Source organism: Nannospalax galili, unplaced genomic scaffold, assembly GCF_000622305.1.
Source record: "Nannospalax galili isolate Female #2095 unplaced genomic scaffold, S.galili_v1.0 scaffold1318, whole genome shotgun sequence".
NCBI lineage: Eukaryota > Metazoa > Chordata > Mammalia > Rodentia > Spalacidae > Nannospalax > Nannospalax galili.
In genome coordinates, this window is record NW_008342123.1 from 1472483 (window position 1) to 1497028 (window position 24546).

Consider the following 24546-nt stretch of genomic DNA (forward strand, 5'->3'; position numbering starts at 1 on the left):
GGCTCCACGTTCCTCATCTGTAAAACGGGGGACCTTGCAGATTTGTGGGGAAGAGTGAATGGGATAAAGGGGAAAGGGGTATCTTCACAGAGTAAAGACTCAATTGATGTTAGCGGTTCAGAAAGGCCCCTGTTTAATAAGCAGTCATAGCTCTGAGATGCAGACCCAGGCTGCTTGGAGGCCCAAGCTCTTCCAAACCTCCCAGCAGCGGAGAAACATGAATCACCACCTCCCCCTCAGATCCATGAGCTAGCTGACTGTTGCACAGGGACAAAATGACTGGCTTTTGACCTTGTATGCTTGTGTGGATTTTTATCTTCACTCAAACTGTTAAAACTTGGGCTAGGGGTGTACGTAGCTCAGTGGTAGAGGCTTGCTTAGCATGAATGAGGCCAGGGAGTCCATCCCCAGCACTGAAAATCAAAGTTTAGCTTATAGTTCTATTTATACATTTAACTTTTTAAAACAGTTTTAAGTTGGGCTGGTGAAATGGCACTTCCTACCAAGACTGATGACAGGTGTTTGATCCCCAAGATTTGCATGAGAAAAGAAAGAACCAGCTCCCGCAAGTTGTCCCTGACCTCCAGGACACATTGTTGACGTACATGCCCCCACACATACACACACAAATAATAAATAAATTTATCAATTAATTTATTAGTAACAAATAAATGTAATTTTAAAAATTTAAACTGTTTTAAATTTATACATTTTAGCTATAAATGCTGATTGACAGAAGGTAGGCCTGATAGCCACAACACATTGGCTATTTTTTTTTAACTTTTTAAAAAATTTTATTTATAAGCTGGATGTGGTGGCACAGGCCTTTAATCCCAGCACTCAGGAGGCAGAGGCAGGCGGATCGTTGTGAGTTCAAGGCCAGCCTGGTCTACATAGTGAGTTCAGGTCAGCTGGGACTACAAGGAGATCCTGTCTCAAAAAGACAAACAAACAAAAATAGTCTCTTCAAGAGTGAGTCATATTTAAATATTTTTCTCTTATTTAAATGTTCTCTACCTTGAAACTAAGGTTGGTGTTTTGCATTTCTAAATCAAATCTGTCAGAGACTGACTGATGGAGGAGGACTGCAGTTAAAGCTAGTGTCCCCTGACCCATATTTTTAAAAGAAAAAAAATTTATGTGTACTGCCTACATGTAGGTAAGTGCACCTGTGTCATGCTCTGCCTGTGGAGGTCCGAAGAAGGTGTCAAATCCCCTGGAACTGGAGTTACGGATGGTTGTTAGCCTCCATATGTGTGCTGGGAATCAAACCCATATCCTCTGTAAGAGCAGTTAGTGCTCTTTTTTTAAAAAAAAAATTATTTTTTTTATTTTATGTGTATGAGTGTATTGCCTGCCTGTAGGTAGGTGCACCCATGTCGTGCATTGTCCACAGAGGTCAGAAGAGGGCATCAGATCCCCCAGAACTGGATTTACAGGTGGTTTCCAGCCACCATGTGGGTGCTTGGAATGGAACCCGGGTCCTCTGCAGGAGCAGCCAGTGCTCTTTACCACTGAACCATCTCTCCAGTCCCTTAAAAAAAAATTTTATTATTTCATTTATCTTCTGTTCTAGTGTACTTTCTAGTGTCATGATAAAAACACTGACCATCATCGTCTAATATGAACATGATAATAGTTGCTAATTCCAAATATTAAGCTGACCCTCCAAAACGGTGCTCCATACCAATGAACTGACTCTGATTTCCCCAAGGCGAGCAGAAGACATAAAGTCAGAAGTCTATCTCCCTCTATCTTTGGACACCTGGCCCTTGATGGAAGCTCAATTTGGGCAGTATCCCCAGCCCTAGCTGACAGGTAAGCCTAGTACGGCATAAGCCAAACTAAGAGGCTTCATGGCCTGGTACAGAAACTCATCCTGAAAGGGCAGGGCTTCAACCAAAACTCTTGTCTTCTGACCTAAAGCTTTTCTATGAACAGAAGATGTGACAATGTTGGTAGAATGTTTGCCAGTGCATGCTAATGCAGGAGGCTCCGGTTTTAATCCCTAGCATCAGATAAATTGGATACAGTGGTCTATACCCGTAACCCCAGCATTCAAGAGATCAAGAATGGATCGTAAGTTTAAGGGCATCCTCAGCTATATAGTAAATTCAAGGCTTGTCTGGGCTACATGAGGTCTTGTTTCAAAAACCACACCAAAACCACAATAAGCGGGCTAGAGAGATGGCTTGGTGGCTAAGAGCTCAGACTGCTCTTGCAGACAATGGAGACTAACAACTATCTGTTTAACTCCAGTTTCAGAGGATCCAGTGCCCTCTTCTGGCCTCCAGAGGCTTGCACACATGGTGCATTTACATACATGCAGGCAAAACACTCATACACACAAGATAAAAATAAGCTAAAAAATTTTAAACACACAATAAGATCCCTCTCTAGTTCCTTGGCACCTGCCCAGAAGTCTCTAATCTCACATTTTAGCAAGATGTAGAGGGAGATCCCCATCTTCCTCCACTCATCTCCCAATGCAAAGCATGGCCTGGGTCCCACCTGCCTTTGGTCCCTCCTCTCTAGCATTGTGCCTAAATAGAACTAGAGCCACCTCTTGCCTTTGCCAGATGTATACCAGGACTTCACCATCCAAATCATGCATGTACCACTTTCTGGATAGTTTTGTTCCATTTGTTTCAGAGCGAGTGTCCAAGTATAATTCCTTTGGTGGGTATAGGAGAGACAAACTTCACAGAGCTGTGTGGATCTCCCATGTGGTGGCTAGAGAGGCAGAAGGCATAATAGCAAGCCTGGATAGATCAGGTCCCTCCTTGCCTCCTTTTGACAACGGCTACAAGATGAAGATAGAGGGACAAGGTGAGGCAGCAGACTGGTAGTTATGTGTCCAGAGGAGAGCAGTTGGGCAGCTGGGCTGGTAGAAGGCAGGGAAGTGTCTTCTCTGTGTACCTTCAGCTCCTCTGATCTCCAGGCAGCTGAGCTGATGCCTTTGAGTCCACCAAGAGGCCAAAATGTTGTCATGCCCTAGCCAGTGTTCCTAAGTCTCCTAACTTCCTTCATGAGTGACTACTACCCCTTAGGGCTTCTTGAGACTTCAGTTTGCCTTCAGAGTCTTCCCAGGATTCTCCATCTGTTTATTTTGAGGTTTTTGTTTGATTGTATTTAATTTTTTAATTTAAAAAAAATTTATGTGTATGAGTGTTTTGCCTGCGTGTGTGTAAGTGCACCATATGCATGTAATGCCTCATGGAGGCCAGAAGAGGGCATCAGATTCCCTGGAACTGGAGTTATAGGCAGTTGTTAAATACCATGTAGGTGCTGGAGACCAAACCTGGGTCCTCTGCAAGAGTAGTCAGTGTTCTTAACCACTGAGCCATCTCTCCAACCTGTTTATATTGTTTTGTTTTGTTTTTTGAGGTAGTGAGTTCATGGCCAACTTGGAGCACAGGAAGGAGCCATCTTGGTCTCTTACACTGGACATCTCTGAGGTGTCTATTCAGAGCCTCATTTATTACGTAGATTTAGTTCCCTGAGATCCCCAGGACCCACACCGAAAAGGTTGCTCAGAAGAGGACCAGCAAAGCTCAAGTCCCTTACTGTTCCATCCACTTTCAAACTTTTCTCCTCTTAAGAGCTAGAATTCTCTCTAAAGCTGATGTTGAGCTCATGACTTATTCCTGGTAGTAGTGGAATGGCCTTACAAACACCCCTTCAAAGAGGAACACTATTAGTCACCCTAATGGGCATGATTCTTATCAGATCGCGTTCCTCAAAGACTCCAGGCCTGGGTGGTGCCAGGAGTGCCCTCTGGAATGGAAGACCAAAGTCCTGCTTGTCACCATTTATCCAGGGCACCATGTCCCTACAAGGAAAGGCAAGTATTGTGTTTACCCGAAAGGCTGAAAACCCCTGTCAGCCCTATGATTCTGGTCTCCTCTCCAAGCCCAGCCTCAGGCTCTGGGAGACCCTCCACCTTCTCCCCCGGTCCCCAGGCGAGGCTATCCAAAACCCTGGACACCCCATGTTTATGTCAACAGAGCAGTTTCCAGAGAGGAGAGGTTCCTGCCCGCCAGGGGGTGTCTGGTGCTCAGCCCAAGCAGTTGTTTGTGTACCTTGTCTCAGTAGTGACCAGAGGGGAAGCTCTCGCCTGAGCTGGGTGTCTGGGCAACGCTCTGTTGGGGGCCCAGCTGTTCCTACACATAAAATACCTACTCCATCAACACGTTCCTGGGTATCTTCTTTCACAGAGTGAGAATTTAAACTTTCCCCTGGTAAGGCTTCTACTTTCCGCCAGCCCCTCTGTTAGCCTCTCTCCTTCCCAGTGAGGGCAGCTTTGTATCCCTCCAAGACCCAAGGATCAGTCACCCTGACCCATCCCCCTCAGCCATCAGAAGAACCCCTGAGTGTCATGGAAATGGGCCACCGAATGAAAGGCTGCAGCTTTTCCTAGGCTTAATCCAGTTCCTCCCAGCCACTACCACCAGCAGAAAGGGCCATGGAGACAGGCCAGGAGTGTTTCTTTCCTCATTTTCATCCAAACTATGAGGCGTCTCTAAGCCAGTAACCCCAACATGCATCCCACTCAATACTAAATGGTTCCCAGAGCCTGTTCCTCAGAACTCCTGAGCTCTCTGGCTTCCCATCCCAGGTGCTTCCTTCCCCTTCTCCCTCAGCTGGCCTCCGGAGCCTGGCAGGAGTAGTGACTGACTAAAGGAGGCTAAGAGCTTTGGAAGCCAAGAGTTCTGCCCTGCGTAGCAGTACCACGTTAGGCCAGTCACTCAACCTCCAGGACTCAGTTCCTCATCAGTAAAATGGGCACCACCACAAGATCATCCAGAAATATCTTGATGAGGAATAAATCAGCTCATCTGCAGGTGTTCAGGGGAGTGTCAGGCCAGCAGCCAGGGAGTGTGAACGCCAGCTCTCCGTGCTTCTAAATTCCAGGCAGCATGACATAGTGGGAAAAGCCTTGGCTGGGTTCAAACTCCAGCAACCCACTGACTCCTTGTGTGACCTTGAATAAAATACCCTACTGTGCAGGAGGGAGACTGACAGAGCTGTGTCCCCAGAGGGTTAATAAGGGGACGCGGTGTGCTGTGCTAGCCCTAAAAAAGAATTTAGGGCCAATTGCAGGAGGAGGAGCCAGGTTCCTGGCACCTGATTCCTGCAGATTAGCTGTGCACTCTGGGGCCTCTGAGGGAAACTGGTCTGATATGGAAAGGAGATCTGGGAACTAGCCAGGAATTCAGGTCCCTAGGAGGTGCCATAAATAGACAGCACAAGCCAGAGGGCCCCCAGAAGGGGCAGGTGGGGCAGGAAAGAGGCTGGAAAGAAGCAGTGAAAAAGGAAACTGTCAGTCATCAGTCTGGGGGAGGACCCAGGGCACTCTCCCAAAGGTCAAGTGAAAAGCAGGGGTATGGTGGGAGCCAGGGATCACCTCTTCAGGGAGGACTAGCCTAGGGCCACCTCTGCACTCTCTTCCGGAGTCATTCAGAGCTGTGGCACAGGTGGGAAACTGTTGCCATCATTCATGCCATCATTCACGAGAACCACCCTGTGGTCCATCCACCCTACTCCTTCATTTCCATCCCTTAGAACAGCAACTCAGTAGTTTGGGAGGGGAAATCAAGACCCAGAGATGTGAAGTGATTGCCTAAGACCCTGCCATGAATCAAGATAAACCATGAATATAAATTATTTCCCTCTCCCAATCCAGGACTATACATAGGGGGCAAGTATGTTAACCACTGAGCCATCTCCCCAGCCTCATATTTGTAACACTTTGAAGATGTTACTTACATCCAAAGTACCCAGATGCCACCCTGGACATAAAACTGGAACGAGGCTCAGAAGACCTGGACAAAAATCCGTGTTGATCTTATACAAATCAATTTGCCTTTCCAAGCATCCAGTCCCTTAACTTGCAAAGTGAGCCTGATAATTCACACATGCGGGAGATTGGCGTGGGAACTGAATGAGATGGTACATGCTCGGGCACTCCAGATGTTGTAAAGACCTCCAGCCCTGCATATTCATCTCTATGTTCTTGGTATTCACTACAGCACCTGGCACACAGGAGCCCTCACTAAATGTTGATTAAATCGAAGAATGAGGTAAACTCTTTGCATCTAAATGCTGTATGTTTGTGTCATAACACACATGCATTGCTGTTTGTCAGCTGTTACTGCCTTTTCATTGTGTACACTGGCTATTTCCTCTATCCTATGCTTGATTCTCCTGGGAAAGTCAAAAACATAATCCTTGAGCATGAACAGTCTCAGTAATCAATTTAATAGGTAGGGTGATCATATAATTTATTAAGTATGTATGCTATCAGTAATCTGGTTAGCAAATAGAATGATTGTATAATTTGTTAAACAAGAATGATACCAGTAATCTGTTCAGGCGGTAGAGTGCTCATATAATTTATTAAACCAAGCTGCTCTCAGTAACATGTTTAGCAATGGTGATCATATAATTTACTGTCCCTCTAGAAGACTTTGGGGAACAAAAGGAATATTCTTAGTAATTTAGCTGGGACAACAGGGAGGAAACCATGCTGTGTACTGTGCTGCTCAGAGGGCTCTGGAGGAGGGAGTCCCATGCCCAGTCCATCCTCAGACCTCTTCTCTAGCCCCAGGAAGGGTGCTCTGCTTTCTCCTCCCTAGCACCCTATCCCACAAAACTGTTTTCAGACCAACTCCCACTTAAAACTGTTTTCTTCTTTCTGATTTGAGGCAGGGTCTCAGTGTAGCTCAGGCTGGCTTTAAACTCACCATCTAGCTAAAGATGACCTTGAACTTCTGATCCTTCTGTCTCTGCCAGTGCTAGGTTTACAGGCAGGTACCACCATGCCTGGTTTATGGGGTTCTAGGGATCAAACTCTGGGTTTTGTGCATGCTAAGCAAGCACTCTACCAACTGAGCTATGTACCCTGTCTTCCTCCCTGAAACCCAATGTCCTTATGATCTTCATTTTCAACCAGCAAGTGTCCTTGGCCCCTTTTTCTTTCCCTGAGAATATTCTAGAGCATTTGCACTGCCCTAAACACAAGAACTTGTGGGTTTTGTCAAACAATCATGGACGTGAGCTATATGTTATGGAACTGTCCAATGCGGTTCTAGCTTAGGGTATTTTCCTTTTCTCGCTCTCTTTCATCAGCTTTCTAAATGGACACTCTAGATGCATAGTTAGTTAACTTTGCTTGTGACAGGGTCTCTTGTATCCCAGGCTGGCCTCAAATTTAGTACATAGTAACGCTGACCTTGAACTCCTGGTCTTCCTGCCTCAACCTCCTTCCTAAATTCTGGGATTACAGGTATGCACCACCACACCTGCCTGATTCTGCAAAAACAAAAATGTAGCATGTATTTCATCAGCTCAGAGACAAGCACTTCCTATCTCATGTAGAGAAAAAACCAGAATCCTTAAAAGAGTCCACAGGGCCCTGGCCTCTTGTTCTTGCTCTAGCCTCCTCCCCTCCTAAGACTGTCCGGCCACTCAGCTGTTGTTGCTAGTTCCTCAGATATACCAGGAAAGCTCCAATCCCAGGACCTTTGCACCTGCTCTTTCCCTCCAGGGAACACTTTCCCTTAGATACACACATGACTGCTTCCCTTGATGCCCTCAGATCTTTCCTGTTTCCTTCCAAAGTCCTTCCCTATAAAAATGTAATCCCAGGGCTGGAGCCATGGCTCAGTAGTTACAAGCACATACTGCCCTTGCAGAGAGGACCCAAGTTCAGCTCCCAACACCCTTGTCAGGCAGCTCACAACTGCCTATAACTTCAGCTCCAGGAGGATCCAAAACCCTCTTCTTGGCTCTGTAGGCACCTGCATGCACATGTACATTCACACACACACACACACACACACACACACACACACACACAAAATTAAAAACAAATCTTTTTTAAAAAATGCCACTTCACCCCTTGTCACTTTCCAATTCCCTGCCTGCCTGTTCTCCTCAGTGCTTACCAAACATACCGTATATTTTTCTTATCTTATTTGGCATCCAATACCTACAAGTTCCATGAAGGCAGAGCGTAATTTGCTTTGTCCTTTGTCACATCTCAGTGCCTGAAACAGCACCTGGCAGAGAGCAACAGCTCAACAGACATTTGTCAGAGGAGCACAAGACTGACTGGGCAGGGTGGGGTGGGGGCACTGTATGCTTGCCCTCTGCAGTAAAATGGTCTGGGTTTTAATCCTACCAATGGTACTTAAGGTTGATGTGACCTCAGGCAAGGACTCTAACCCTTGTGAGTCTCAGTGCGCCCATGTATAATGTGGCCATCTTAAGCAATGCCTCCCAGGGCTATGGCGAGTGCTAAGTCCACTTTCACCTGTAAACCACTAAACTCACTGCCAGGCCCAATTCAAAACCCTGAAACTCAGTGAACTCTTAGTGCTATTAAAAGTAGTGGTCAGGGGCTGGAGAGATGGCTCAGTGGTTTAGCAATGAGAGTGCTTGCCCCTTAATCATGAGGACCAAAGTATGCAAATACCTAGCACCCACATAACAAGCTGAGGGTCCCTGCCCTCCTGTAACCTCAGCTCCCAGTGATACGGAGAAAAGAGAATCACAGGGCTTGCTGGTTTCCAGAGTAGCAGAGAAAACAGGAGCCCTAGGTTGAGGGTGACACTCTGCCTCGAAGGAATCAGTGGAGAGTGATGGAGCAGGATACCTGACACTCTCTTCCTTTGGGCCTCCACATGTGCACAGGTGCATGCACCCACACACACAGATGAAGATACACTCGTATATACACACACAAATAAATAAATCTTGGTGGTTTAAAAAAAAAAGAATAGTGGCCAGTTACTTTTACAGCCTGGGTTCACAGCCAGCATGTCAGCATTCAGGCCCTCTGAGTGGCAACACACACCCTCCTCTCAAATGACTGAATTTTATCCCATACCCCCCAAAACCCTCCTTTTCTGAACTTAAGTTTCCCCAACACGAATGACCGGGATCCCTGCAACTTCCTCCTTCATCGCAGGCCTCCTCCTGTTTAAAACTCTGAGAAGGCATCGTCCCTAAAGTTTAGGGTAACCATCCTACCGGGCCCTTCCACAATGCCCCCAGTAGAGCTGAGAAAGTTGGGTCTGGGGAGGAGCCAGGGGAGAACACAGGGTGAGCGAGGAGAGAAAGGAGAGCCCCAGCCCTCCCCACCTGCCAGTTTCCTGTCTTTGCCTGCTGATAAATAGGGGATACTCCTAGCCAGAGTTTCCATTCCCCCTCCCTGGCACCCGCCAGTCACTCAATTAAAAAGAGACAGAGAGAGAGCGCCTGGGGGAGGGGCAGTTCCCTGATTATAAAACCTGCAGCCTAGGGTTCACTAGCACGAAGCCTGGCCTGCGGGTCCTCTTTCTGTCATCCCCAGCCAGCCTTAGCTGCTGACAGCTGCTTGGGACTCTGCTGCCAGGCCCTGGCTGGAGTCGCAGCCTCTCCACGCTCTCTCTCAGTGACTGCTGAGCCACAGCTCCTCCATGGCCCAGAAGGAAGAGGCTGCTGAGGCCGCAGCGCCAGCTTCCCAGAATGGAGAAGATCTGGAGAACCTGGAGGACCCCGAGAAGCTGAAGGAGCTTATCGACCTGCCTCCCTTTGAGATTGTCACCGGGTGAGACTCTAGGGTGGGTCTGGGCCTCCTGCCTGGGAGAGTGCGGGGTCTGGGCAGGCCGTGGAAGATTAAGATGGTGAAGGTAGGGGCCGGGGTCAGTCACAGGCTCTGTGGCACCTGTGTGCCCTGGAGGAGTCTTCAGGGAACACAACAGCAAGTAAATCCCTCTTGGCTTGTTGAGGGACTTTGGACTCTCCAGAGAGGTGGGACGAGCTTTTTGGAGGCAAAGACACGGAAAATGAACTCTCCCCATCCTGGGTTTTCTATGAGGTCTTTCTCATCCATGCAAAGGCAGAATGGGCAACCTGTTGAGAGAAGTTTCAGGAAGGGTGGTTGCATGGATGCTCTCCAGCAGGGGAAGAAAAGAGCCTTGGGTGGTCATTTAGACTTGTCTCCTGGTATTGGGAGTCACCTGCACCTGTGGGTAAAGTTTAGTCAGAATGGGACAGTTAAAGATGGCCCCTAGTACAACCCCCTCACCACCGGTTCTCTCCCTGCTCTACTTCTGAGTAGCGGTCTCCCCAGTGCCTCTGTCATTACTTGTTTCTTTAGAGCTTTTCTCTGAAGGATCCTAAGACATCCATCTCTCCTGAAGGTTGAGGAAAAGCAGATTCTCTTCCTCAGAACCTGTACAGGTAGCAGAGACTAGGGGCTTATACACAGAAGAGACTTCCCGCACACTGGGCACAGCCTGGAGGAGCTGGGCCCAGATCAAAGGGTCTACAGGTCCCAAGAGAGAATCAAGTTCCAGGTCTTGTTCAGACTGTGCCATCTCCAGCAAGGAGCCCAAGCAATCTTCTGGCTTGTCTCTGTCTCTTCCTGTGGAGGAAGAACCTGCTAAGTCCAAGGCAAAGACTATGAAGGGACCAGGCACATTTCCTTCTTGAACCCGCGGTTTCCTTCCTGGCACTTTCCAGCAATGTGCAAAAGCTGAGTGGCTGCCATACTGAGAGAAGTTTCCAGAAAACAGAGGCATAGGTGTTCTGTGGGAGGAGCAGTCCTGGATAGCAATTTGGACTTTCTGTTTTATGCTTGGCATGTGATTCTCCAGGCCTGACCTCCATTTTCTCATTTCTAACATGTGGAAGTTACCAGAGGTGGTTGTCAAGGTCCCTTTCTGCTCAGAAAGAAATTTTCTGACTTCTAAGAGAGCCTAAGGGAAAATGTGGTGTAGTTCCTGGGGCATGATCGAACAGCCCTTGAACTTCCATTCACTCATGCTCACCCAGCTAATCTGGCTCTCATCCTAGGATTAAGAGAACAGCTGGGCACATACTAATATAGACACAGGGAAAGCCTAGGGCAACCAGGCCAGCGGGGTCCTCAATTCCAGTGGCTGCCTATGTATGGCAGGAAATCCTTTTACTAACACCAGAGCATGCTGGGCCCTGCTGTCCCCAGTTACACACATACCTTCCGCTCCATGAAGCCTTTGATCTCCCAGGTACAGGGGCAGGGTAGGTCAAGAACAGAATTAGATCATTTGTTGAGTTGAACACGCTTTGGGGTCCCAGGGCACTGGGTCCTGAAGGGTTAGGTTCTTTGAAGTAACTGACATTTGTCCAGGTCTTCACAGCATGACACATATTTGAGAGAACGTGCTTTTTCACCCCATACCACAATGGTAGGAGAGGGAGATATTTATTGACATTTGACAGAAAGGAAGGAAACAGACTGAACAATAAATATGCCCAAGACCACAGAACGAGGAAGTGGCAGGTCTTCAGACTCCTAGCTAAGTATTCTGCCCGCTTTTCTCCTGTGGTGATGAGAGCAGGAGGTTTTCCATGACCCAAGGCTCAGAGAAAGAGGCACAGCAGGGACAGTTTCCCGAGAGCTCTCAGAGAGCCCATAGAGGGAGGTGGAGCTCTGAGTGTTTCTTGGCCACAAGGAACAGCTGTAGTGATCTGTCACCTGGGCCCCTCTGGGTAAACAGATGCTTAAAATAGCCCAGAGGTGTGGCTGTTTCTGCAGGGCCAGGGAGGAGGAGAAGACTGGCTTTCTTTTCTTTTCCTTTCCTTCTTTTTCCAAGGGGTCAGCAAAGCAGTTCTTTTCTAGTCTAGACTCCTACAGGGGATAGATTCAAAGAGCTCCTTATATTGGGGCTAAAACTAGCAGAAAAGCCAGGAGTTTTTCAGGAGACAGTCTGAATTGAGAGGAATAAGAAGAGAGATGCTCTGTGGTGATTCTGTTGGGGTGGGTACCAGGATGGAAAGCAGACCCAAGCAGGAGAAACAAAGCAAGATGGTGGAAAGCGCTAGAAAAGGGTCTGAAACTGCAGGGTGTACGAAGTCAGTGCCTCCTGTCTGCAGAGCAGACTCTGTGCGTCTCTTCCCTGTCCCGTAATCAGTAATTACCACCACTACCTGAAATCTCCATTATGCAAGAAATTACTGTCAAGTTCAGATAGCCCTGCCCCCAAAATCAGCAAATGTTGGGGCTGGAGAGCTGGCTCAGCAGGTAAAGGAACTTGCCACATAAGCCTGGAGATCTGAGTTCGATTCCTGGAACCCACATAAAGGTAAAAGGTAAGAACTGACTCCACAAAATTGTCCTCTGGTTTCCACACATTTGCCATGCATACACACACACACACACACACACACACACACACATACACACACACACACACACCATATCACACCTCTTTCTCGCACATACCCATACCACACACACACAAATTTTTTTTAAAAAAATCAAATGTTAGGATTTGAATTTTTTTCTTTCTCTCAGAGAGCTTTACATACGCTTGTCACTTTTAGAGGTTTCTCCACAGTTTGGTAAAGCTTAGGACAGAATTCTAGAAAGATATGACTTAAGGCTTAGAGATGGCATCATCCGTCAATGCTAGCTTTAATTTATTGAACGTCTATGCATCATTCAAATTCTGAAAGGTTGAATTACTCGGTTATTTGGCTACAGAAACTAAATCTCAGAAGGACAGAGACTTTGCCCAAGAATCAGAGTCAGAGGACATGAACCCCAGGATTTTGACTCCAAATCACATCTCTGCTCCAGGTAAATCTTAAAGAGGACTTTTATTTTTTGAGACAGGGTCTCCCTGTAGCCCCAGCTGACCTGAAACTACTTTATCTCTAGCTCCTAGTTAGTACTCAGCAAATATTTGTAGGCTAAATGAATGAACTAATGAGTGATCATGTCTTGTGCGTTAGGCTGTCTGCAGCCATTGTGACACGAAGTGCTGGAGGAAGGGCCTCTTATCCAGATGTCAGGATAGAGACTGGCAGTGCTGGCCATGAAGAGAATTCTAGCATGCCCTTGCCTCTGACTGCAGCAAGCACAGAGGAGCTCTGGGGACAGCTGGGTCCCACCGCTCCATCCCAGTCATGAGTGACCCTGGCTCTGCCTAGCACCATCCTCCCGGGTATGGAATCATATGTGTTTCTGTAGAAAGCAAGACCTGCTAGCAAAGGGATTATGGCGGACTAAAGATAAATGGCAGGAGAATAGTCTTCTCTTAACCACTTCTTTAGCAACCGGAAGTTATTCTGGCCACATGAAAGGCATGGAGAGGAGAGGCAGAGTCTAGGGAAGGGAGGAAAGGAGGAATAGTCTTCAACACCGCTGTGTGTGTGTGTGTGTGTGTGTGTGTGTGTGTATACACATAAATGTGGAGTTCAGAGGACAACTCCCTTGAGTGTTGGTCCTCACGTTCCACCCTGTTTGAGGCACTGACCTTCTACTGTGTATACCAGGCTAACTGGCCCACAGGCTTCTAAAGAGCCTCCTGTCTCGGTCTCTCGTCTCCCTGTAGGACTGGGATTACTGAAAAGTATACTTCCACATCTGGGTTCTTACATGGATTCTGAGGATTCAGTCTCAGGTCCTCACGCTTGTACAGCAAGCACTTTACCCACTAAACCATCTCATCTCCCCACTCCATCAAATGCCACAAACCCTGGCCTCTGGAGCTTGCTGGGAAGTGTGCTGTTAGAAACAGAAGATGGCCCATCAACTGCCACCTGGCCTCCCAGGAGGGCTTGTGGGTGGGGGTCAAAGCTGTGGGGGAAGAGTGCCTCCCACAGAGAAGCAGCTGGCTGATTCTCTGATTGCCTTGGGCAGAACCTCCTCTAGTCCTGCAAATCTGGAGTTCCCTCATTGGCTCTAGAACCTTCTGCTCTGCTCCATACCCCTCTCCTTGACTGGGCCCACTCTTGGGTCTTAGGAAAGTCAGTTAATGAATCAAATGATTCTACCTCTTGCAAACAGGTCACTGGCAGTTCTAGTAGAGGAGAAGCTGAAAGAAGTCAGTATTCAATCACTTGTGAGCTGATTTTCCACTCTGTGGGTTATTTTGGAGCAAATGTTTCGTCTTAGACCAGCTTTTGTTGACCTCCATGTTTCTCCCTTTCACTATAAATTTGTACTTAGGAAATGAAAATTTTTAAGCACAAACCCCCAAAAAATACATACTTGCACTGACATTACCTCTCTATCATCAAGCAAACTGTCTTCCTAATGTTTGCTAGGATTTTGGTTCTCTCTTCGTTCCTTGTAATGCCCCATGTGAATGACCGTATTTTTGGAAAACAAGAGGAGTTTCTACTCCTGCTCAAAGCGTTATTAGTGCCTGAGGCTGGGCAGAGGGAACAGGAATCACACTCTTGGGTTTATATCTGAAGGAATGACTAGATGCAGGGGAAAGGGGACCTATTGCCAGCATCTCTTTCCAGTTCACCATTCCAACACACATGTATGCACGTATAAAGACACACACAGACTAGCCACCTTTTCTTTGGCAGTGATGTATCTACTGAGGTTGAGAGTAAAAGATTAAATATGACACTTAGCCATATCATGTTATTGGGGAAAGTGTTTGCAGTTAAGAAGGTAGGTGTCTGTATCTTTCCTTCCACTACTGGGCTCTGACTGGAGCGTTGACATACCCTGTGATCCCTCGCAATCGCCCAAGGCTGGCCATGTTGTCCGGCTCCCTGTGGAAATTTCAGACCTCTACTAGCTCTGTTTTCATGGTTTCCCTCTAGATTCTGGCTGTAGTAGTCCACGGGAGGCTCAGAGAACCTCATTTGGCCTTTAGGCTTCTTCTAGAAAACCAAGGAGCCCAAGCAAGCTCAATCACCGGCGGATCATGAAGGGACAGCATGGGAGGCAAGCCTCCCTTTTGCTTAGTGAAAGCGGCTAGTTCAGAGTCCCTGTGAGGCCAGGGCAGGCTCCAGGGCTACTGGCCAGAAGGGTCAGAAATGGATATTTATAGAGATGTGACCTTTCTTTCTCTCCTGTGGTTTCAGGTTTCTAGGTTCTTTCCTCATGCCTAGGGAAAAAGAGGAGGGGCAAATGTCAGAGCTTCTGAGGGAGGGACTTCTAGAAGCAGGTTTTTTGCAACCATCCAGCCAACTTGCTATGCTTGCTAAATCAAAGTCTTGCTTTTGGCTAAATTACACTCAATAAAGTTGAAGCGATGCGGGGAGAGGGGGAGCAATTTCCAGAAAGAAACCTGAAGGGCCACACAGTCTACCGCTAAAAGTCCCCAAGCCTACCAAGTAGCCATAAAAACTGCCAACCAGTGCTGGAGAGATGGCTCAGTGGTTAAGAGCACTGGCTGCTGTTTGGCGGTCCCGGGTTCAATTCCCAGCAGCCACATGGCGGCTAACAACCATCCATAACTCCAGTTCTAGGGGATCTCTCTTCTGACCTCCATGGGCATTGCATAACACAGGTGCATTTATATACATGCAGGCAGTACACTCGTAACACATAAAAAAAATAATAAATATTTTTTAAAAAACTTCCAACCACTAAAGAACCCAGGATCTAAGTGACTCTGGGTTGGCCTAGGGGATGGGAAGCGAGGAGTCTTTCAGAAAGCCTTAAGGAACCAAAAGAGCTTGAACAAAAAATGTAAACTGTCTCTTGAGAGTGGAAATTTCCTCCAGGGAGTAAAGGGACCCTGAGAAAGAGACAGAGTTGGGGAGTGGTCTGGTGGGGTGAGGGGAACTAGGCTGATGGAAGTGTGTTTTCACCAGGGTTTGAAAGGGAAAAGCACCAGGTGATTCTTTCTGCTAAAATGTTAAGTAAATAATAAGCACTTCTAAGCAGGGACAGAGGGCTTAGAGAGCTAAATATACCGCCTGAAGAAATCCTGGGGCTGGGTCCTCAGACCATCCATCTCCACAGTGGAAGCTTAACTTGACATCAGGAGACATGGAAACATGGGTGGAGATCATTTGTGAGGAGGCAAAGGGGAGGGAATCCTGTGGGGAAATCTTTCTGGCTTCCTCAGCGTTCAGGCATCTGCTGCTTCTCCTTAAGCAGCCAAAGCCTGGGACACCAGGGATTCCCCTGCAGCCCAGGGAGTCTGCTGACCTTTCTGAGGAAAGAGAAGAGGTGGAGGAGGGAGATGTGAATTTGTGGTGCCACGGGGTAGGTATCTTCTGGAGGTAGGAGCGAAGATTACACATTTATTTTACAGTGCTGGGGTTGACTCTTAAGTCCTCATGCATGCTAGGTGAGCACTTTACCGCAGAGTCATGTCCCCAACCCCTAAGATTAGTTTTAAAAAGGAAAACATGAACTGAATTAAAAGCAAACAGCCCCAGGCATGGTGGTGCATGCCTTTAATTCCAGCACTCAGGAGGCAGAGGCAGGTGGTACTCTATAAATTCAAGGCCAGCCTGGTCTACATAGTGAGTTCCAGGCCAACTGGGGCTATGGGAGTCCTTGTTTCAAGAAGACCAAAAAAAACCCAACAACCTGGAAAATAAATAAATAGGAAAACCTTTAAGCTCTCTGGCTAGAACTTTTCCTTTCCTCTCCTGATGCTGACCAATCTCATTTTCATTGGCCTTTAAACCTGTATAAGTCATCTATATTTTAGGAAAACACTCATAAACAAGAAAAATAAAAACAATCTTCAGGGACTGGTGAGATCGCTCAGAGGGTAGAGGCCCTTGTCATCAAGTCTGACTACCTGAGTTTGCGCCCCAAGACCTACATGGTAGGAAGAGCATACCTGCCACGAGTTGTCCTCAGACCTCCACATACATGCTGCGGCATGCAGTCCCCCTACCCACAAAAAAATAAGTAAATCTAATTTTTAAAAATCTTTACCCCAATGCCCTCTCTAGTTCCCCATCTCTCCTCCTTTTTATTATTCTTGCACTGTTCTTTGAAAAACACCTACTTTGTTCACCATCAAGTTCGCTGTCCTCAGACGCCTAGTAGGCTCTTGAAATCTCAGTGAACCCCTCTACTGTATCACCCTTTGCCACCCCTTTGATCTTTCATGAATGTCATTCATAGTATGTTTTTCTATAATTCATGAGTTACAATCACTTTGTACTGCCTCTTTAATCAAGGCCCAACTTTCAAGAACCTCCATATGTGACTTACTTTTCTCATTGCTGTGATCAAATACCTGATAAGAATCAACCTAAGGAGACTTTATTTGGGCTTCCAGTTTGAGGGGACACAGTCCATCATGGTGGGGAAGGCATGGTGGCAGGACAGTAAGGCATGGGTACAACGCATCCACAGTCAGGAAGTAGGAAGAGTCTGGTGCTCAGCCCATTTTCTCTTTTGCCCCTTTTTATATAGTCTTGGAGCCTAGTCCATGGGATGGTATCACCGAAATTCGGGATGGATCTTTCTTTCTCTGTTAAGGCTCAGCATTTAAGAGCACTGGCTGCTCCTGCAGAAGACCATGGTTCAGTTCCCAGCACCCACACTATAGCTGACAACTGTCTGTAACTCCAGTTTCAGGGGATTCAATGCCCTCTTCTGGTCTCCATGGACATTGCACACATATAAAATATAAATTAAAAAAAAAAAAAAATCTCCCTGAAAACTTCCTCATAGATATGCCAAGAAATGTGTTTCTTAGGTGAGACTAAATCCAGCCAAGATGGCAACAGAAATTAACCATCATGCTCTGTGTCCTTTCCTAGTCATTGCTGTAATAATCTTCTAACATTCTTGACTGATTCAGTTACATCTTCTCAGTCTAACCAGATCCCAGCTATGCAATTTTAGGCCCCTGGAAAGCAAAGGCCAAGTCTTCCAATATTCTGAAATGATCCAATATGATACAAAATCTTAATCACCCCAAGGTACCCTTGGGGAGTCTTGTCCCTCAAAGATAATCCTCAGACCCTGATCATGTGATAGCCCTTTAGCTTGAGAAACAGCCAACAGGAGAGCAGGGTACAATAAGACATAGGCCATGCCATGACCAAAATGCAATCTGTGTGAGCTACAAGGAGAAACGAAAGCATGAAATGTTCTGTAAAATCTGTCTTGCTCCATCAAGAGAAATTTCACATCCTAGCTACTTTATAAAATTGCTATTTGAGCACAGCTGCTCAAAGCTGGCCAATGTAGTAGACTCATCTAGACAATTTAAAAATAAAATATGGATGCCTGAGACCCCTCTCCCTTCTAATTGACTTGGTTTGATGTGGGCTCCACATGTTGACCTGTTTGGAATTCTTTCCATGACTCTAAAGATCACTGTGGTGTGAGGTGTGATGGGGGTAGTGGTGCACATCTGCCCCCAGAATCAGGGAGGCTGAAGCAAGATGATCTAGGCCAACCTGGGATAACTAAACCCTGCTAAGAGAAAGAAAAGAAAGAAATGAGGGAAGGAAAGGAAGAGGGGAGGGAGAGGGAAGGAAGGAAGGAAGGAAGGGAGGGGGGGATGGAAGGAGTGAAGGAAGGGAGGGAGGTAAAAACAGAATAAAGATCCTTCCAAGTGGGGTGACCAGAATGCAAACTCGAATCCAGATTCTCTGTGCCCCCCCAGTGAAACTCTTGGATTGGATTCTCTCACACCTTTTTTTTTAATGACACATGTTAGCACAGGCAAGGCCCATTTTTGGTAAGCGTTAAGGAGTCTTGGCGATCCATCTACTCTAGGCTGGTCCTAGCAACAAGAACTCATCATCTTTCTCTCTTCTTCTCTGTCCCTTTGTCTCCTTGACCTGCAGGGAGCGGCTTCCAGTCAACTTCTTTAAGTTTCAGTTCCGGAACGTGGAGTACAGTTCTGGGCGAAACAAGACCTTCCTCTGCTATGTAGTTGAAGCACAGAGCAAGGGAGGCCAGGTGCAGGCATCCAGGGGCTACCTGGAGGATGAGCATGCGGGGTCCCACGCAGAGGAGGCTTTCTTCAACACCATCTTGCCGACCTTCGACCCCGCCCTCCGGTACAATGTCACCTGGTACGTGTCCTCCAGCCCCTGTGCAGCTTGTGCTGACCGCATTATCAAAACCCTTGGCAAGAGCAAGAATCTGCGCCTTCTCATCCTGGTGGGCCGACTGTTCATGTGGGAGGAGCCCGAGGTCCAGGCTGCTTTGAAGAAGCTAAAGGAAGCCGGCTGCAAACTGCGCATCATGAAGCCCCAGGACTTCGAGTACATCTGGCAGAATTTTGTGGAGCAAGAGGAGGGTGAATCCAAGGCCTTTGAGCCCTGGGAGGACATTCAGGAAAACTTCTTGTACTATGAGGAGAAGTTGGCGGACATCCTGAAGTAGGCAGCAGAGCTCGGCCTCGTGTAAGTGTTTTGGGTGCCATGGCACCCTCTGTATTGACTGTTCACCTGGGTAGAGGGCTTGAAGTCGGGAAGGAAGGGGATGTTTGACTTTGAAAGGGTTGTATTCCTGTTATTGGTTGGTTGAGGGAGCATTCCAAAACAAAATCTATTTTTTGGTCTGAGTTCCATCCCCAGCACCCAGCTGGGCATAGGGACTGGGGAGCACTTGGTTAAGAACACTTGCTGCTCTTGCCAGAGGACCTGAGTTCAGTTCCCAGCACCCACACTGAGTAGCTGACCGATATGTAACCCTAGCTCCAGAGGATCCAATGCTCTCTTCTGACCCCCACAGGCACCAGCTTGCTTGTGCAAATATTCACATAGGGATGCACTCAGACACACATCAAAAAATAATATATGATAAAATTCAAAATCCATTTCCCTTCTCTTCTATTTCAAACTAATTTACCCATAACTGGGTACACCCAGCAGTTACAGGACTCCTCAGGCTTTGAGACAGAATCTTTAGTGAGATTCAGATGGTTCAAGGAATCATAACAAGCAGGATATTTAATCCCCCAAAGGCACACCTCTGCCTCCAGATGTCAGACCTACTGTGGGACGCTTTCTAGAATCCCTGCTTGCAAACTCATCACACTCTTACCTTCATTGTTGTCTAGTGCACAGTTTTTAGCCTCAGGAACAATTTTCTTTTTCTTTTTCTGTCCTTCTGAAATTCCCAAGGGAATTCTATTATCTTTTGCTTTTAGCCAGATTGGCTTTCGAGTTTTCAAACAAACGGTTGGGCTTAGAAGGAGCTCAGTAATTGCTGTGTGAATGTATAACTCGAGGACATTTTTTTTCTTATTGAGGTCAGTGGAACTCAGGGAAAACCAAATGCAAGAATTGGGGTGATATAATAACAAGCTAGTTCATACCAGAATGTCTAAAGTGTTAAAAAGATGTTTATAACTGAAACAGCAGCTTAGAAGTAGCCTCCTACAGATGTCAAAAGGTGATGGGAGACCTGGAAATAAAGATTAGCTATTTAGGCAAATAATTAGGACACAATTAAGGCCAATTTGGCCTCTTGCTGAGGGTAAATTAGACTCTCACAGAAACAGGCCAATTATCCTCAGGAACAAGCGTAAAACATTCTTCACTATCTTTTTTTGAATTTGGTCTGATCTAGTTTGCTCCCCCAGAACTGCTGTGATCGAACTGAACTCCTTTCCAAGGCCAGAGTGACTGTTCAAAACCTCCCAGTGATAGAGAAGGCTGTTTGCCCCCCTCCTCTCCAGTTTAATTCTGGAATGACTCCCATATTAATAAAACATGAACACAGCATGTGTCCATGAAGATCATTCAATTTACTTTTGGTGTTTCTCATTCCTGATACCCTTAAGAGAAGATGTTGCTTCACAGACACGTTCGGGAAATCTCAATGTTCCGGAGCTTGGTGAGGGCAGGTGTTTTCTATTAGGCATGCACATGGGGGTGCCCAGACATTCACAGGCTGAGCATTCTCCCATCCATAAGGACACAATTTTTAGTCAATTCTTTTTAGCAAAAAAAAAAGGACCCAGTCTTTACATTTAATCATGAGGTAGGTCTGTCTCCTGAAATAAGATACGACACTGGGGTCTAGAGAGATGGCTCAGTTGTCAAGAGCACTGGCTGCTATTGCAGAGGGCCCAGGTTCAGTTCCAAGCACCCACATGGTGGCTAATAACTGTCCACGTAACTCCAGTTCCAGGGGATCTGATGCCCTCTTCTAGCCTCCATGGGTATTGGGTGCATATGTCGCACTTAGATACATGTAGGCAAAACACTCGTATATATACACAACACAAATAGGTTTTTTGTTGTTGTTGTTGGTTTTTTATTTATTTATTTATTTATTGGTCTTTTTGAGATGAGGCAGGGTCACCCTGTAGCCCCAGCTGTCCTGGAACTCACTATGTAGACCAGGCTGGCCTTGAACTCAGAGATCCACCTGCCTCTGCCTCTCGGATACTGGGATTAAAGGCGTGCACAAATAGTTATTTTTTAAAAAAGATACAACCATGGGCTGTGAGCAGCAGTAAAGGTAGATTTCAAGGGAGATTTCTGAAAATACAGAATTTACTTCCAAAATTCCTAAAAGATTTTGTTTGGGTACCATCATTATTATAATTGCATCCCCAGCCTCAGACTCAACAGAATGATTACTACTAACTTAATTTTTTGTTTGTTTGTTCTTTTTGAGACAGGGTATCCCTGTAGCCCCAGATGGCCTGGAACTCGCTATATAGGCTGATCTTGAATTCAGAGATCTGCCTGCCTCTGCCCTTGAGAGCTGGGATTAAAGGCCTGAGCCACTCCCAGTCTGCTAACTTAATTTTAACCCCACTGTACTCCCTCCTTAAATCTTCATGTGGAGGGTGATATGGTGGTGCGTGCCTGTAATCCCAGCATTCAGAAGGATCGTGAGTTAGAAGCCAGTCTGGGTCACTGCAAGTCTCAGGCTAGCCTGTGCTACATATTGAGACTCCTGTCTCACAAACAAAACGAAAAACAAGTATTAGGGTTTGGAATGTAGTTTGGTGGTAGAATGCTTATAAAAACCCAATATTAGGGTTGGGTATTTCTTTATTATAGAGTATAGCACCTGATTGAATTCCTAGCACCACTGATAATTGTCATCGTCATCATCATCATCATCATCATCATCTGGGCATGGTGGTACACATCTGTGAGTCTAAGCACACAAGAGGTGGAGGCAGGAGGATGGAGAATGCATTACTAGCCTGGGCTACAAAGCAAGACTGTCTCAAAAAATACCCATCTTCCAAAACCTTGGCCTGGATGTGTGAGGCATGTCTTTCATTCTAGCACTTGGGAGGCCCAGGCAGGCAGATCTGTGAGTTCAAAGCCAGTCTGAGCTACATAGTGAGTTTCAGGCTAGCCAGGGCTACATAGTGAGACTGTCTCAAGAAGATATAAATAGATAGATAGATAGATAGATGATAGATAGATAGATAGATAGATAGATAGATAGATAGATAGATAGATAAAAATAAATAAATACAGAAAGAAAGAAGGGAAGAAGGAAGGAAGGAAGGAAGGAAGGAAGGAAGGAAGGAAGGAAGGAAGGAAGGAAGGGAAGGGGGGACACTTCTTCCAGCTCCTAAACTAGCAAGTCTCCAGGGACTCTTTCGTTTTGTTTTTTGTTTTTTCATTAAAATTAAGCATTTCAAAGAGGATTAAAAAGACTTTTGATTTTGGGTCACTGAGAGTTGTAGCTGATACTAATCTAAGTAAATAAAAGTTTGAGAGAAAAGTACAGTCCTAAATCAGGTTATTTTTAAATAGAATATTATGGGCCACCTAAATGACTCAGCAAGCAAAGTGCTTGCTGTCAATCCTGACCTCCTCGGTTTGATCCTTAGGACACATGTTGTCATCTGATGTGCACTGTGCACTGTGGAATGCACACCCTGCCCCCACACATAAATAAATATAATTTTTAAGATAATATTATTCCTTTAGAGTACAGGTTCTTTTGGTACTCTTTTTAAATTTTTAAAAAATTTTCCTTTTATGATTGTTTTGCCTGCATGTAAGTGAACATTCATGCAATGCCCACGAAAGCCAGAAGAGGGCATCGGATCCCCTAGAACTGGAGTTACAGCTGGTTATTGGCTGCCACGTGGGTGCTGGAAAATGAACCTGAGTTCTCTCCAAGAGCAGCCAGTACCCTTAACCAGCCCCACAATTAGTATTCTTGAGCCCACTGCATGCTCCCCTGTCCATATCTATGAGTCTTTCAGGCTCTTGAAGGGAAAAGCTAAATTTAACAGGTTAAAAAATAATTGTAAAGGTATTAAAATAGAATCTAAATGCCCCCAAAGAACAGCCTTACTTAAAGCACACTAAGAAATGAGCATTTGTTAAATAAAATTTGCCTAGCTAGCTGTTTCTTCAATTTGGCTTTAAAAAAAAAATAACAGAATATTTTCCCATATTTTTAACTCAAGAGAACAGAGTAAAGCAGATCTCTTCTGGGGCTGCTGTGTGTGTGAACCAAACAATGAAACAAGCCATTCCAATGGAGGCTCAGCCAGGAACCACAGGAGGCCCGAGATTTCTACCATCTTTGTAGGGAAGATACAAAGACATCTTAGCTCAGAAGGTTGACTGCTGGGGGTCAGCAGGGCTCTCAGTAACATGTTTTGTTTTATCATGAAGGTCTGTCTGCTGCAACCAGAGAAGCACACACACACGGCACCCAGGACATGCCTGTCTTCCTAATGCTACTTGGAGCTGGACAACATTTGACACCAACCTGTCATATAGGACAAGGCCCTCAGAGATCTCGAAACACACCTCTCATGCTGTCATTCATGTGCCTTTCTAACATGGCTTGTAGAGAAGGAAACGAAGAATCAAAGAGAAACGCGACTGTATATTGGAATCTGGGGGTGAGGAGGTTTTACTACCTCCCCAGTGGGGTTGCTTAAGACAAAGAGCCTCAGATTCAAGGTACAGACCTTGAAATATGTTCAGAAAAGCATTTTTGAGTTGGGCTGTTTTTTTAAGAAAGAAAAATAGCAACATTAATAAAAGAAATGGTGTGATTTATCTGTGGCCTGTTCTTTTAAGGAAGTTGGATGTTGGAAAGTTACCACGGACAAAAAGTGAATATAGGGCACAGGGATGTCCTAGGCTAAGACCCAAGCCATGGCATCTTCCCATAGAAGGTAAGATTAAGCCAGGTCTTGACTAGACAACTAAGAACTAGCTCTCCCAGGCGAATTTCCCGCCATGGTCTTGACCTTAAAATGTTTCCTCCCAGGGGCTGGGGGAGGTGGCTCAGTGTGCAAATGGCATGCTGCAAGCATGAGGACCTGAGTCCGGATCCCCAGCACCTGTGCAATGCCAGATTCAGTAGTATCCATCTGTAATCTCAGCATGAGAATCCCTAGAAGATCATGAGCTAGGCAGCCTCGCATACACAGTGGCAAAGAGAGCCAGCTTCCAACAAGGTGGGAGGCCAGGACTGACATTTAAGGCTGTCCTCTGCCTCCACATGCCTGCTCGAGCGTGTGCACACGAAGGTTTATATATATATATATATATGGAGTAGGGAATAAAGTTTAGCAGTACAGCACTTGCCTAGCATATGCAAGGCCTTGGGTTCCATCCCCAGCACTGAAAAATAAATAAGGCAACATTTTCTTCAGGGATTAATCAGTTTTTCCTCTTCTCTGAGGACAATATGGTGGGAGAAGACGAGGTCTGTGGAATTTTATGAAATAGCCACATCGCAATGACCAAGTAATAAACAACTGGAGACAGGGTGAAAGCAGTTCAATGTTGAGACACTGTGAGAGTTCAGCGCAGGGCACTTGATAACAGGATAGTAGTGTCTTTTCTCCAGAGGACTGTCTGAGTCCTCTGCAG

The 24546-nt window shown here is 46.2% G+C and overlaps 1 protein-coding gene across 1 annotated transcript; it reads left to right on the forward strand.

The window, feature by feature from the left end:
• The first annotated feature begins 9229 nt into the window (after positions 1-9229).
• Apobec2 (apolipoprotein B mRNA editing enzyme catalytic subunit 2) lies at positions 9230-23724 on the forward strand. Its single transcript, XM_008837924.3, has 3 exons — positions 9230-9595; positions 18559-19122; positions 23332-23724. The coding sequence occupies exons 1-2, from the start codon at positions 9465-9467 to the stop codon at positions 19100-19102; spliced, it is 675 nt and encodes a 224-aa protein (XP_008836146.1). The 5' UTR covers positions 9230-9464; the 3' UTR covers positions 19103-19122; positions 23332-23724.
• Positions 23725-24546: the final 822 nt, after the last annotated feature.